The sequence below is a fragment of the Gopherus evgoodei genome, unplaced genomic scaffold (genome assembly GCF_007399415.2).
Source record: "Gopherus evgoodei ecotype Sinaloan lineage unplaced genomic scaffold, rGopEvg1_v1.p scaffold_93_arrow_ctg1, whole genome shotgun sequence".
NCBI lineage: Eukaryota > Metazoa > Chordata > Testudines > Testudinidae > Gopherus > Gopherus evgoodei.
This window is the reverse complement of record NW_022060114.1, coordinates 48,449-63,872: the sequence shown is the minus strand read 5'-3', so window position 1 is coordinate 63,872 and position 15,424 is coordinate 48,449. Positions and strand designations below refer to the sequence as shown.

Sequence of the window (15,424 nt, the reverse complement as noted above, 5' to 3'; positions counted from 1 at the left end):
GAAGGCATTAGGTCAACAGAAGAATTCTTCAATGGACTTAGCTTCCCCTCTTGGGGAGATGGATTAACAACTTTGACAGGAGAACCTCTGCTGTCCGTATAAGTAGTGTCAACATTGAAGCACTCGAGCAGGACCATTGTAGCTTTTTAAGTGTAGATGAGTCCTTAATCAGATCTTCCAGAAAAGCATCCAGTCTGGATCTGCTGGCATGGGGAGCTGGAGAACCCACCACTTCTCTTCGCAGTGTGTTGCAAATGTTAATCATCCAGAGTGGTAATCATTTAGCCCTTATTTCCAACTATAATATTTTTGGCTTCAGATTCCAGTGATTGGGTCTTGCTTTTCCTTTCTTCAGCAGATTAATAAGTATGTTATTGATATTTAAGATGAATAAATGAAGCTCCTTAAGTCACTGTCTCTGACCGGCATTTTCTCCAGTCTCTAATAATTTTTGTGGCTCTTTCTGCACCCTCTCCAATTTTTCATCATCATTTCCGAAATGTGGAACCTGGGATTGGAAACAGTCAGTGCAGAGGTAAAATCCTTCTCTTGCTCCAACTCACCACTCCCCTGTTTATGTATCCAGTGCTTTTGGCAACAGCATCAAGCTGGGAGCTCACAATGAGTTGGGTGTCTACAATGACCCCTAAATCCTTTCCACAGTCCCTGTGTCCCATAATGCAGTGCCCTGGTCTGTGGATCAAGACTGCATTCCCTGTTCCAAGAGGATCCCTTTGCATTTGTCTGTATTAAAATATTTTGTTTCCATGGCCCCAGCTCACCAAATGTTCCAGGTCAATCAATGTGCCTGCCCCAGCCTCCTCTTTGTAACCAATCTGCCAATCTTTAGGTAATCAGTAAAGTTTATCTGCAGTGTTTTTCTATTTGCTTCCAGATCATTGATGAAAATATTGAATAGTGTTGGGCCAAAAATGGATCCCTGTAGAACCTCATAAAAACACCTCCATCCACTGACAATGGCCCATTGACAGCTGTTTTCTAAGATCTTTCAGTTAGCCAGTTTTTAGTCCACTTTACATGTGCTCTACTGATATTGTATAGTGTGCATTTTTTATCTGAATTTTTCCCCCTACTGAAACAAACGCCTCAGAGAAATCAAAGTGTATTGCATCTGCTTGGTTCCCTTGATTGATCAAAATTGTGTTCTCATTTCAGGATAAAATCGGGTTTATCTGACAAGACATGTTTTCCATACACCATGTTGTTGACTGGCATTAATTATATTCCTATGTTTTTTTAACTAATCCCAGCCCAGCTTTTCCATTCTTGCTTAATTTTTTAAAATCTTTTTTTTAAACTTTCCCTTTTTTAACTGAATATTTTACATTTAACCCAGATCTGTCCTGTTCTCCCCCCCCACTTTTCTTTTCCTTTTGTCTCTCCGGCTGCCTCACCGTGTACCTCTGGTTCCCAGTGAGATGTGCTCTTGACCAGCCAGTCGTAACTCGGGTGTTTGGAACTCTATGATTCAGTTGTAGATGCTGTTTGTCACCATCCTTGTCTTCTAATGGACTGGAAACTATTTTATCACCTTAGGTGATGTATGTTTCTCATTCTGCTTCTTTCCGAATGCAAAACACAATTATATATTGAAGGTATCTACCTTTCCTGCAACATTAATAAACTTTGTTTCTCCCTCAAAGTATTGAGCTAAACCTTTTCTAGGATTTCTTTTGTTCTCAATACACTTTAATAACCTTCTTTTTGTGATCCTTAGAACTGGGAGTCATGGATTTTTCTATGATGTTTTTAGCATCCCTTATGATTTTCATAAATTCCAATTTGTATTATTTGCTTTCTCTATTTTCCTTTTTCCCTATTTGTTAAATATTCCTTCCCATCCCATCCCCCAAGTTGCTGCCTTCACTTTGTCAGTAAACTGGATTTTTGTCCAAAGTTCTCTACTTTCTGGACTAGTGGCTTTTTGCCAATCTAATTAACTGTTCTACAAGAAATCACACTTTTCCTTCTCCTTTTTTCTCTTCAAATGTTTCCTCCCCATCAGTTTTATTGACCTTTTACCTTTGCTTTGGGAAATTAGCCTGTAGCAGGGTGGTCACCCTGCTCCATCCCTGAAGGAGGTAAAACAGCCCTGGGAGAGGGCTGCCCTGGGTAGCCAAAAATAAAAGCAGCCCTGGAGAGGGCTGTGGCTGGGAAAAGGAGTGAAAGTGCCTGTGTAGCTGACCACAGGTGAGGCAGCTCAATTAGGGCTCAGCTGGCTCTGATAAGAGGGCTGGGGACCAGGAGCTGGAAGAGTCTCACTCTAGCCCTGGCATGGGAAGGGATAGCTGCCTGGGATCGAGGAACCTGAATCGGAGCAGTACAGGGGAAATGGGCAAAGGGAGCTGGGGAGCTCCAGCCTGGTAAACCTCCAGGCTGCACGCTTTGGTGAACACCTACAAAGGTACTGGGGCTACAGAGATTCAGCTTGGGACTAGGCAGAGGCATCTGGTCCAGCCCTCTTGCCAATGATGAGTGGCCATGACAGACTTCACTCTGCCCAGTGAGCGGGGGCTAGATGATGAGTGGCAGTAGCCACTGAGGCAAGTGGGCATAGAGGGTTGGGAGTTCCCTTGGGAGGGGAGACCCAGAATGTGGGGGCATTGCCAGGGGGCAGGACTCCAAGGTAAAGGGGCAGTTGGGTCCGGAAGGGACACGGGGGCCAGATTCCAGGAGGAGGTGCTCCCTATGCTGGAGAGCTAATTCCCAAGATGATGAGCAGGAGGTGCCACGCTGGTGAGTCATCCTCTAGCTGCATAACCCTTTTGAAACACTAAGCATCTATAGATATTACTGGTTGGGAACGGATCTGTGTTCGTCCATTGGAATGTCATCAGTTCCATTTTTTATTTTCCTCTCCTCTATCATATACCCTCTTACTGGTCTCTTCTCTAAACTAAACAGGCCCAGACTTCACAGTCTGTTGGCAGCCTCCCCCATTCTCAGAGCCTGTCTCAGAAATCCCCTTTCTATTGGCTATATCCTTTATAGAGACTGAATGTCCACAACTGAGTGTGTGTCCAGAGCAGATTATTCTCCATCCCATTCCTTAGGCATCTGAACATTGTCTTTGTTTTGACCACTGCTAAGAATGAGCCAAGCTGCCATCAGTGGCGACCAGGTCTTTCCCATAATGTGAGTTCTAGTGGAGATATTTCCCTCCGGTACATGTTTTATCAAAGCTTTGTTTCTTTTTCACTCCTCATAACAACCCCCCCCCCATAGTGCGTGTAGTGTCTCATATTAACATTGTCTCTCCATCCAGGCATTCGTACTGCGACCATCACCCTAGAGCCTGAGAACGTTAAGGAAATCAGAGGAACGTATAGTACGTGCAGGAGACTCCATTCTCCCTCAGTGTTGGACACCTTCTCCCCTACTCCATGTCAGATTCCAACACAACTGACTTCACCAACCCCTCCACCTTCATCCTGCTGGGCATTCCTGGCCTGGAGGCGGCCCACGTCTGGATCTCCATCCCCTTCTGCACCATGTACGCCATAGCCATGTTAGGAAACTTCACCATCCTGTTCATCGTGAAGAGGGAGCCGAGCCTTCATGTGCCTATGTACTATTTCCTCTGCATGCTGGTCATCACCGACCTGGTCCTGTCCACATCCATCTTGCCAAAAACACTGAGCATCTTCTGGTTCAATTCCAGGGAGATCGATTTCAGTGCCTGCCTCATCCAGATGTTCTTCATTCACTGCTTCTCAGTGATGGAATCTGGGATCCTCGTGACCATGGCTTTGGATCGCTATGTGGCCATCTGCCATCCCCTGAGACATTCCACCACTCTGGCAAACCCAGTGGTGGCTAAGATTGGCCTGGCCGTGGTGCTGCGTGGCATCATGCTCATACTGCCCTATCCCTTACTGGCGAGGCAGTGGCCATATTGCAAAAGCAACATCATCCCCGACATACACTGCACGCACATAGCAGTGGTGAAGCTGGCTTGCGCCGACACCCACATCACTAATTATTACAGCCTCTTTGTGTTATTCTGCGTCAGGGGTCTGGATATGTTTTTTATTGCTGTGTCCTATACCCAGATCCTCAGGGCCGTCTTCAGCCTCCCCACACAGGACGCCCGTCTCAAGACTTTTGGGACCTGCAGCTCCCACCTCTGTTCCATCTTAGCCTTTTACATCCCAGCTCTCTTCTCCTTCCTCACATACCGATTTGGCTACAATGTGGCCCTGCATTTCCATGTTCTCATTGGCAACGTGAGCCTCCTGGTGCCACCCATGCTAAACCCCATCATCTACGGTGTGAGGACCAAACAGATCCAGGACAGGCTGCTCTGGCTACTTTCTCATAAAGACATCTGAATTGTAATCCTGGTGCTCTAACTGTCAGACCAAACTGCGTTCAGAGCTGGCTGGTGAGATAGGCCTGGGCCCACTTCCCTGAATCACTTACTAGACTGTCAAAGTGACATTGAATCCTTTCCTGGCCTTACTGTGCTGTGTCAACGTGACAGACTGGGGAATCGGTCTGTGTACAACTAACATAGGGTTCCCATCGTTCCAACTGCATTTAACTGGACCACTGAGGGCCCATGCCCTGCCCTGCCTATTCCCCCAAGGCCCTGCCCCCTTTTAATTCTACCAGCAAGGCCCTGCCTCTGTTCTGCCTTTTCCTCCAAAGCCCACCCTTGTCGCTCACTGCTCTTCTCCCCATCCCCAACCTCTCACTGGATCATCTCCACCTCTCTGCCCCCAGCCCCCAGCTGGTCTCTCTCTGCCCGAGTCTGAAGCAGGAGCTGCTGCAGTCTGACAAGTAGCCTGCAGTGGATGCAGCGCTGGGGCCAACAGGACAATCAGGAGCAGAGCTGGAGTCCAGGAAGCTGTATAAAAGCAACTGAGGGTTGAGTGCAGGGTTGTGTGGCAGGTGTGCAAGGCTGTGCATCATACAGCTTGTGACCCCTAAGTCTCAGCAGAGTCCCGAGGGCAGAGACTATTGTGTGACTTATTGTTTTAGCTTTCAGCTTCCTCTCTTTCCTCCTGACTGAGGGTCTCTAGCAGGCAGGGTCCCTGCAATGGGGATGGGCTGGGAGTCAGGCTCTCCAATAATGCTTTATAGAAATATGCTTAGGAGTATAAATATGACATATCTGGAATATGTTTTATACTATATGTGTCCCATAGACCGCTTCTGCCAGCATAATTAGCCAAGTGCCTCCCGCTGATGCAACATTTATCGGTCAGGGGTGTGTTTTTTCACACCCATGACACCCAAAGGTTTTACCCACAAAATTGTTAGTGTAGACAAAGCCTGAGTTGCATGCTGATAAAGACGTCCACTGCCTCAATTCCTGCACTTTTTAAGAAGATTGCAATTTTCTGCTGGTCTTCTCTGTCAGCAAACCAGCTGCTTGCATAGATGTATCTCAAAACACTGCCTGAGTCTCTTCCCAGACTCTGCACCATTACCAGAGAGTTTCAACTGCTTGGGGGCCTTCAATTGCTCCATCTCCAGGATGGCTCCTTTGTTCCTTCACAATAGCCCTGTTATCTCTTCCCTCTCCTCTGGTCTCCCCTCTGGTACAAGGGTTTGTCTTGGGAAAGCACGAGGAGGCAATACCACCTTTCGAAGGAAGGAGGCGTAAAGCCTGCCAGTGACAAAATTGTCCATACTGCCAGGTGTGATCCCTGCATGGCTAAGCAGGGGATAGATTCTACCTTAGAGAGTATAGAGTTATGTATCCTAGGAGAGGGGCCCAGATAAGGAAATTGGGGAAGGAATAGTGGGAGTACAGGAATGTCTCCTCACTGATCACATGGGAAAGGATGCCCAGGAGAGAATGGCTGGTTCAGCATCTCTGTACCCAGGCACTCAGCCTGTGGTTCAGTCTTTGAGAGGGAACCGTGTAACTGACCTCTCCCTCTCTCGGGGGCAGAGAGAGGGGTAATGAAGGGTACCTCAATCCAGGTCCTAATTTTTCAGGAGTTTGTTCCTGACATGCTTGTGAAAACTAACCCTGTCTCTTTAGGACAGGAGGTCGATCCTGCTGAAAATGATTATTTATGAAAATGCTAATGACCCATTAGACAGAGGGGAGGAATAATTCTGTGGATTGGTAAGACATGGAAGGCAGCTGTGAAAGAGCTGCTGAGATGTCATAAACAGATAGCTAAGGGTTAATGTTCTTTTACCTGTAAAGGGTTAACACAGGGAACCAAACACCTGACCAGAGGACCAATCAGGAAACAAGACTTTTTCAAATCTGGGTGGAGGGAAGTTTTGGGTGTGAGTGCTGTGTTCTTGGTCTTGTGTCTGTGCCCTCTCGGCTCTAAGGGTGATTTTTCTATCTCCTGGCTTTCTAATCTTCTGTTTCCAAGTTGTAAGTACAAGGATAATAAGACAATAGGTTTATATTGTTTTCTTTTGTATTTACATGTGTGTAGTTGCTGGAATGTTTTAAATTGTATTCTTTTAGAATAAGGCTGTTTATTCATTTTTCTTTTAAGCAATTGATCCTGTATATTGTCTACTTGATACAGAGCCTATTTTTAATGTCCTTTTTTCTTTCTTTTTATATAAAGCTTTCTTTTTAAGACCTGTTGGAGTTTTTCTTTAGTGGGGACTCCAGGGAATTGAGTCTGCAGCTCACCAGGGAATTGGTCTGTCTGCTATCTACGAAGCCATCCTAGGCATTTACAGAGCATCTGACCCTAGGGAGGCCTAGGCACTATCCCAAGTTTTCTTCGTAATCAACTATAATTTTTAAATATACACAAATGCACAGAGCAGCCAGTTTCTCTCTGACTCAGCTCAAAGCCCAAGAGTTCTCATCTCCCTTTGGAAAGGTCCTTTAATTACTGTTTACTCTTAAAGCTGGACAACAAACACAGCAGTGCAGACATGGAAAGAAAGACATTGGCTAGAGTGTCACCGGTCTCTGGCCTCTTTGCATCCAGATGACACTTCTCCCCTAGAGGCTGAGCGAACCCCACTGGGATTGCACAGAGCCCTGCATCAGCTCTCGGCGTGGGATGTTGTTGCAGACGCTGGGGTGAGAGAAGTGTGGGATATGGCTACCTGACGGGGATTCCCAAGAAAGACACTTCCACTTCGCAATTCACAGATTCCCATCTCTAGCTGGTGAGTTCACCTGCTGGACAAACCAAGAGCAACATGGGCCTGATGGGATAGAGAATAAGTCTATTGTCCTTAATGATCTGCACAGCCATTAAAAATCCCAGGCCCTTGCCACAGGGCTGAGTTTGACCCGTATCACTGTCCAAAATGTCATTCCTTTCTGTGGACACCCAGCTGCCACTGCCAATGGCCTCACAGCCCGAGACAGATGTATTTTAGTGGATCCTTCATGATGAAAGATGTTAGTAGATGGACAGTACAAGGCCAAATTTGGAGGCCATGCCCTGTATTTTGCTCAGGACCCACTAAGGCAAAATTTCCCTTGGAGTAAGAACTGAATAAAGAACTCAGGAGCCAGCTGTGTGTTAATGCACAGACACTGCTCGCTCCCTCCTCTAGCAATTTTAGGTTTTGTCTGTTAAAAGTGTGTGTGTGCGGGGGGAGGAGGGGTCATTACCTGACTTTTATCTGCTGCAAAGAACTGAGGAATAATTATAAGAATTTTTGAACATGGGCAGCACTCTCCTAGCTTCATTTGAGACTTTGGCTGAACTGTTATACCTGAAACATTGAAAACACAATTCAGCCAGGAGGAGACACCCAGCATTGCAAATGTAAGTCCTAATCGTTACAGTCTGGCAAACTTAAAAAAAAATAAAATGAGATCTCCTAATTGAAGCTCTCAGAGAGCCTTAACTAAGGGGGCCCCGCAGAACCACCTACAATGGCTAAGCTGTTTACTTCAATAATGTCAGTGCTAATGAGTTCCACAGGTCAAACAGGTATTGGGTGTTAGACGTTCAGATTTTCTATGTAACTGAATGTTCCCTTGTTTGTGTGTTGTGAAACAGAGTAAATACAAATGCCTGATTTACTTTCTTTCCTGAAAGAGTCATATGATTTAAGGTCAGAAGGGGTGATTTGATCATCCAGCCTGATGTCCTGTATAACACAGGCCATTAAATTTTACCCAGTTACCCTTGAGTCGAGCCTTATAACATCTGTGCGACTAAGCCCTGCTCCAATCTAGGATTTTACTATACAAAATCATAGAGCCATGGAGTTAACGGGCTACCAATATGTAGGATGTGTTGTGTCTAAACCATCCTAGAGAGACTGGCGTCCCGCCACCTTAGGGATACCTCCAGGGGAGGAGCTTCCACAACCTCACAAAGTGTCTGTTCCACTGTCCTCCTGTTCTTAAAGTTAGGAAGTTTTTCCTCAGATGTAATTCCTCCATCTTTCTTATCGCAGCCTTTCAAGTATCCAAAGACTGCTCCCATCTCTCCCTCAATCTCCTCTTTTCCAAACCAAACACAAATGGTTGCTTCAGCCCTTGCTCGTATGCCTTGTCCTCTATCCCTTTGATCATCATTGTCGCTTGCCTCTGGATCCTTTCCAATTTCTCTACATCCTTCCTATACATCGGTGACCCAAACTAGACACAATGCTCCAGCTGAGGCCTAACCAGTGCCTGGTAGTTGAGTACTATCACCTCCCATGATTTCCATTTCCCTTTTCTGAAAAAATCAACACCCCTGAAAAATGTAGCTATATCAACCTAACCCTGGTGTAGAAGGCATTAGGTCAACAGAAGAATTCTTCAATGGACTTAGCTTCCCCTCTTGGGGAGATGGATTAACAACTTTGACAGGAGAACCCCTGCTGTCCGTATAAGTAGTGTCAACATTGAAGCACTCGAGCAGGACCATTGTAGCTTTTTAAGTGTAGATGAATCCTTAATCAGATCTTCCAGAAAAGCATCCAGTCTGGATCTGCTGGCATGGAGAGTTGGAGAACCCACCACTTCTCTTCGCAGTGTGTTGCAAATGTTAATCGTCCAGAGTGGTAATCATTTAGCCCTTATTTCCAACTATAATATTTTTGGCTTCAGATTCCAGTGATTGGGTCCTGCTTTTCCTTTCTTCAGTAGATTAAAGAGTATGTTATTGATATTTAAGATCAATAAATGAAGCTCCTTAAGTCACTCTCTCTGCAGATAAAATTTACAGATGACCCAAAGATTGGCAGATTGGTTACAAAAAGGAGGCTGGGGCAGGCACATTGATTGACCTGGAACATATGGTGAGCTGGGGCCATGGAAACAAAATATTTTAATACAGACAAATGCAAAGGGATCCTCTTGGAAGAGGGAATGCAGTCTTGATCCACAGACCACGGCACTGCATTATGGGACACAGGGACCGTGGAAAGGATTTAGGGGTCATTGTAGACACCCAACTCATTGTGAGCTCCCAGCTTGATGCTGTTGCCAAAAGCACTGATGAGATCCTTGGATACATAAACAGGGGAGTGGTGAGTTGGAGCAAGAGAATGATTTTACCTCCGCACTGACTGTTTCCACTCCCAGGTTCCACATTTCAAGAAATGATGTTGAAAAATTGGAGAGGGTGCGTGTTTTTATGAGGTTCTGCAGGGATCCGTTTTTGGCCCAACACTATTCAATATTTTCATCAATGATCTGGAATCAAAGAGAAAAATTAACAATGGCCCATTGACAACTGTTTTCTAAGATCTTTCAGTTAGCCAGTTTTTGGTCCACTTTACATGTGCTCTACTGATATTGTATAGTGTGCATTTTTTTATCTGAATTTTTCCACCTACTGAAATAAACGCCTCAGAGAAATCAAAGTGTATTGCATCTGCTTGGTTCCCTTGGTTGATCAAAAGTGTGTTCTCATTTCAGGATAAAATCGGGTTTATCTGACAAGACATGTTTTCCATACACCATGTTGTTGACTGCATTAATTATATTCCTATGGTTTTTTAACTAATCCCAGCCCAGCTTTTCCATTCTTTATTAATTTTGTAAAATCTTTTTTTTAAACTTTCCCTTTTTTAATTGAATATTTTACATTTAACCCAGATCTGTCCTGTTCTCCCTTGTAACTCGGGTGTTTGGAACTCTACGATTCAGTTGTAGATGCTGTTTGTCACCATCCTTGTCTTCTAATGGACTGGGAAGTATTTTATCATCTTAGGTGATATATGTTTCTCATTCTGCTTCTTTCCGAATGCAGAACACAAGTATATATTGAAGGTATCTACTTTTCCTGCAACATTAACAAACTTTGTTTCTCCCTCAAAGAATTGAGCTAAACCTTTTCTAGGATTTCTTTTGTTCTCAAAATACTTTAATAAGTTCCTTTTTGTGATTCTTAAACCTGCAAAACCTGGATTTTTCTATGATGTTTTTAGCATCTCTTATGAATTTTCATAAATTCCAATTTGTATTATTTGCTCTCTATTTTCCCTTTTCCCCATATGTTATATATTTCTAACCATTCTGTTCCCTCTCCCCCGCAACGCCCCGCCCCAATTGCTGCCTTCACTTTGTCAGTAAACCAAGTTTTTTGTCCAAAATTCTCTACTTTCTTGATAGTGGAATAGTGAATTTTTGCCAATCTCATAAACTCTTCTTCAAGAACTCCCAATTTTCATTCCCATTTTTAATCTTGAAATTGTTCCTCTCAATCACTTTTATTGATCTTTTGCCTCTCCTTTGGGGAATTAGCCCTTTTGAAACACTAAGTGAATTGCCTCATTAGACTGACTTCACACTCTGTAAGACAATTCACATCTTTTCATGTATTTATACGTGCTCCTGTATTTTCCACTCCATGCATTTGATGAAGTAGGTTCTAGCCCAGGATAGCTTATTCCAAAACGAATTTGTAAGTCTCTGAGGTGCCACAAGGACTCTTTGTTGTTTTTGCAGATATCGTCTAACACAGCTAACGCTCTGAAACTAAGTGTCTATAGATATTACTGGTCGGGAACTGTTCTGTATTTGTCCATTTGAATGTAATAAGTTCCATTTTTTATTTATCTCTCATCTATCATAAGCCCCCTTCTTTGTCTCTTCTCTATGCTCAACACTCTGTCGGCATATGGTGGCCTCTCCCATTCTCTTAGCCTGTCTCAGAAATCCCCTGTCTATTGGCTATACACTATATAGAGAACGAGTGTCCACAACGGAGCGCATGTCCAGAGCAGGGTCTTCTCCATTCCCCTCCTTGGGCATCTGAACATTGTCTTTGTTTTGGCCACAGCTGCAAATAAGCCACTGTTTCCATGGAGCTGCTATCAATGATGCTCAGGTGTTTTCCATGAGGTGAGTTCTAATTGGGATGTTTCCCTCTGGTAATGTTTTGTCAAAGCTTTGTTTCTTTTTAACTCTTAGATTTTGAGCGCCATAAAATGTGGACTTGGCATTAGTGGAGTCAGTTGTTAATAATTCATTTATCTGAACAGTGAAAATGTCATTTTTTCAGTGTGTGAAGAGTGACCAATTTCATTCACCCCTGAAAACAGTCCCCAGTTGTGCATGTAGTGTCTCATATTAACATTTCCTCTCCATTCAGGCATTGGTACTGTGACCATCACCCTAGAGCCTGGGCACATATACAAATTCAGAGGAACATACAGTAAATGCAAGAGACACCGTTCTGCCTCAGAGATGGACACCTTCTCCTTTACTCCATGTCAGATTCTAACACAACCGACTTCACCAACCCCTCCACCTTCATCCTGCTGGGCATTCCTGGCCTGGAGGGGGCTCATGTTTGGATCTCCATCCCCTTCTGTGCTATGTACATCATAGCTGTCTCGAGGATCCTCACCATCCTGTTCATCATAAAGAGGGAGAGGAGTTTCCATGCCCCCATGTACTATTTCCTTTGCATGCTGGCCATCACCAACCTGGTGTTGTCTACATCCATGCTGCCCAAAATGCTGAGCACCTTCTGGTTCAATTCGAGGGAGATCGATTTCAGTGCCTGCCTCACCGAGATGTACTTCATTCACTTGTTCTCGGTGATGGAGTCTGGGATCCTCATGGCCATGGGTTTTGATCGCTATGTGGCCATCTGTGATCCCCTCAGACATTGCACTGTCCTGGCATACCACGTGGTGGCCAAGATTGACTTGGCTGTGGTGCTGCTTGGTGGCATGATCATACTGTCTTATCTCATCCTGACAAGGCAGTGGCCATATTCTGAAACCAACATCATACCCGATACATACTGTGCACATACAGCTGTGGTGAAGCTGGCATGCGCTGATACCTGCATCAGTACTTATTATGGCCTCTTTGTGCTATTCTTTGTAAAGGGTCTGGATATGTTTTTTGTTGCCTTGTCCTATACCCAGATCCTCAGGGCCATCTTCAGCTTCCTGACAAAGGATGCCTGGCTCAAGACCTTTGGGACCTGCAGCTCCCACCTCTGTTCCATCTTAGCCTTTTTCATTTCAGCTCTCTTCTCCTCCCTCACATACTGATTTGGCCAGAATGTGGCCCTGCATTTCTGAGTTCTCACTGGCAATGTGAACCTTCTGGTGTCCCCCATGCTAAACCCCATCATCTACAGGGTGAGGACTAAACAGATCCAGGACAGGCTGCTCCGGCTCTTTATTCATAAAGAGATCTAATGTTTCTCCTTGTGCTCTGGCTCTGATCTCCATGCAGAGCTGTCTGGTAAAATGGTGCTGGGCCCTCTTCCCTAAGTTAATTACAGAACAGACAAAGTGACATTGAATCCTTTCCTGGCCTTACTGTGCTGTGTTAGCATGACAGACTGGGGAATAGGTCTGCGTACAGCTCATTAGGTTTCTACCTTTCTTATTGCTTTTAAGCAGAACTCAGAGGCCCTGCCCTCTTTCCAGTGGGACATAGATGATGAGGTGAAACTCAGGTGTCTTTGAGACTCTTGAGTCTGGGGTCTGTCTTTTCTGAAAACAGGCCCTGGCCTTCGAACAGGAGGTCCTGGATGGTGTATTGGAGCTCCGGTGGAAGGCCAGAGACCTGAAGCCAGGCGATACGGCGCATCGTTACCCCCGAGGCAAGGGTGCGGGCAGCCGAGTCTGCAGCATCCAAAGAAGCTTGCAACGAAGTTCGTGCAACCTTCTTGCCCTCGTCCAGAATGGCCGCAAATTCTTGGCGGGCCTCCTGTGGCAGCAGCTCTTTGAATTTGTCCACTGCCACCCACGAGTTAAAAGCATATCTGCTGAGCAGGGCTTGTTGATTTGAAACCCTGAGCTGAAGGGCCCCAGCCCAATAGACCTTACGGCCGAGGAGGTCCATACGCCTGGCCTCCTTGGATTTGGGGGCTGGAGCTTCCTGTCCGTGGCGCTCCCTCTCGTTCACCGACTGCACCACCAGGGAACACGGTGTCGGGTGGACGTGGAGGTACTCGTAGCCCTTGGCGGGGGCCATGTACTTCCTCTCGACGCCCCTCGCTGTAGGGGGGATGGAGGCCGGTGACTGCCAGATTGTATTGGCGTTGGCCTGGATCGTCCTAATGAAGGGTAGGGCGACCCTGGTGGGAGCATCAGATGAGAGGATGGTGACGATAGGGTCCTCGATCTCAGAGACCTCCTCGGCTTGCAGGCTCAGATTCTGAGCTACTCGCCTAAGGAGGTCTTGGTGCGCCCTGAGATCCAGCGGAGGAGGGCTACTGGAGGAGGTGCCAGCCACCGCTTCGTCGGGGGAGGAGGATGAGGAGACCCCCGGCAAGAAAGTGTCCAGTGGGGGGTCCCCCTCAACCCTCGCCTCTGTCTCAGGAGCAAGAGCAGGGTCTTGCTGCTTCGATCCTTCCTCTCCATCCGGGGAGGGAGGGGGGCGAGACAACGAAGCCTCTGGCACCCTGTGCTCCGCCGTTGCAGGCCTAGCAGGAATCTGTTGGGGGCCCTGGGCTTGATGGTATGCCCAGGGGGTCCAAAACCCCCACTGCTGCGGACCCTGGTCCTGTTGCGGAGGGTCCTGAAACAATGCCGCCTGCCTGTCGGTGCCCAGCGCATACATGCTGTCCGCTTGAGACGACACCGATGGCTGCCTAGAAGGCCATGGCGGGGCCGACCCCGGTTGATAAGGGTCTGCGCGGTTCGGCACCGAAGATCTTCTCGGTGCCGGGGATCGGTACCGGAAGTCATAGCGGTGCCAGGATCGGGACCAGGTTCTGTCTCGGTGCCGGGATCTGGATCGGTACCGGCTGCTGCTTCGGTGCCGGGATCGGGACCGGGACCTGCCACCGACTCGGTGCCAGGAGGTCGACCGGGACCAGGACCTGCCACCAGCTCGGTCCCGGGAGGTCGACCGGCGCAGTGAGTGACGGCGAGACTGGCTCCTCTAGTCACGGTGCCGGTATCGACGGCTGGAGTCAGACCGCGACCGTCTGGAGGTCGATCGGTGCCGCGAGTGCGACCGGTACCGCCGAGGGGAGCGGTGCCGGGACTGCGAGCGGCGGCGGGATCTCGAGCGACCGTGGCGTCAGGACCTGGATCGCGAGCGCGAGTCCCGAGACGGTGCCGTCATCATGGGCTTGCCCCTAGATGCTACCCGCACCGGAGGTACCGGGGGTGGCGGCTGAGTAGACTCAGTTAGGGCAATAAGGTCCCGTGCCGAGGCGAAGGTCTCCGGAGTGGATGGGACCAATAGCTCAACCCCAGATCTTATGGGGCAGCTTGGCGGCACCGGACTCGACGGACCCACCGGGCCCGGAGTTGACGGTGCCAGTAGCGCCGCAGCCGATGTCGATGCCGGGCGCTCCATTCGGGTCTGCCTGGCTGGAGTAGCAGATGTTGACAGTCTCGCCTCTGCACCCGGTGCCGGGGAAGGTCGGTGCCGGGGAGTCTTCCCGGTGCCGGTGCGATCCGGTGCCGGCACCGAGATCACGGCCTGTGAAGCTGCCGGGTCAAGTGCCGCCTCCATTAGGAGAGTCCTGAGTCTCTGGTCTCTCTCCTTCTTTGTCCTGGGCTTAAAAGCCTTGCAAATGCGGCACTTGTCTGACCTGTGCGATTCCCCCAGGCACTTCAGACACTCGTCGTGGGGGTCGCTGGTTGGCATAGGCTTTTTACAGGCCGCACACTGCTTAAAGCCCGGCGAACCAGGCATGAGCCCGGTGCCGGGTGCCGGGAAGGGCTACAGCCCAGACCGGCGAACAACTATATATAATACTATTTACACTACAACTAATTAACTAACTATACTTAACGACCTAACTAACAACTGTAATAATAACGGTAGTTAACAAGGAGAGCTAGGGACGTGGAGGACAGCTATGCCGCGCTCCACAGTTCCAACGACCGACACGGCGGTAAGAAGGAACTGAGGAGCGGGTGGGCCGGCAGGAGTATATATCAAGCGCCATGGCGGCGCCACTCTAGGGGGCGACCTGCCGGCCCACTGGAGTTGCTAGGGTAAAAAGTTTCCAACGAGCGTGCACGCGCGGCGCGCACACCTACCTGGAATGGATGTGAGCAATCACTCGAAGAAGAACTG

The 15,424-nt window shown here is 47.6% G+C and overlaps 2 protein-coding genes across 2 annotated transcripts; both read left to right on the top strand.

The window, feature by feature from the left end:
* Positions 1–3,404: 3,404 nt before the first annotated feature.
* LOC115644166 (olfactory receptor 52R1-like) lies at positions 3,405–4,352 on the top strand. Its single transcript, XM_030548280.1, has one exon. It carries the CDS (start codon positions 3,405–3,407, stop codon positions 4,350–4,352), a length of 948 nt encoding a protein of 315 aa, XP_030404140.1.
* A 7,384-nt stretch (positions 4,353–11,736) lies between these two features.
* LOC115644158 (olfactory receptor 52R1-like) lies at positions 11,737–12,426 on the top strand. Its single transcript, XM_030548274.1, has one exon. It carries the CDS (start codon positions 11,737–11,739, stop codon positions 12,424–12,426), a length of 690 nt encoding a protein of 229 aa, XP_030404134.1.
* Positions 12,427–15,424: the final 2,998 nt, after the last annotated feature.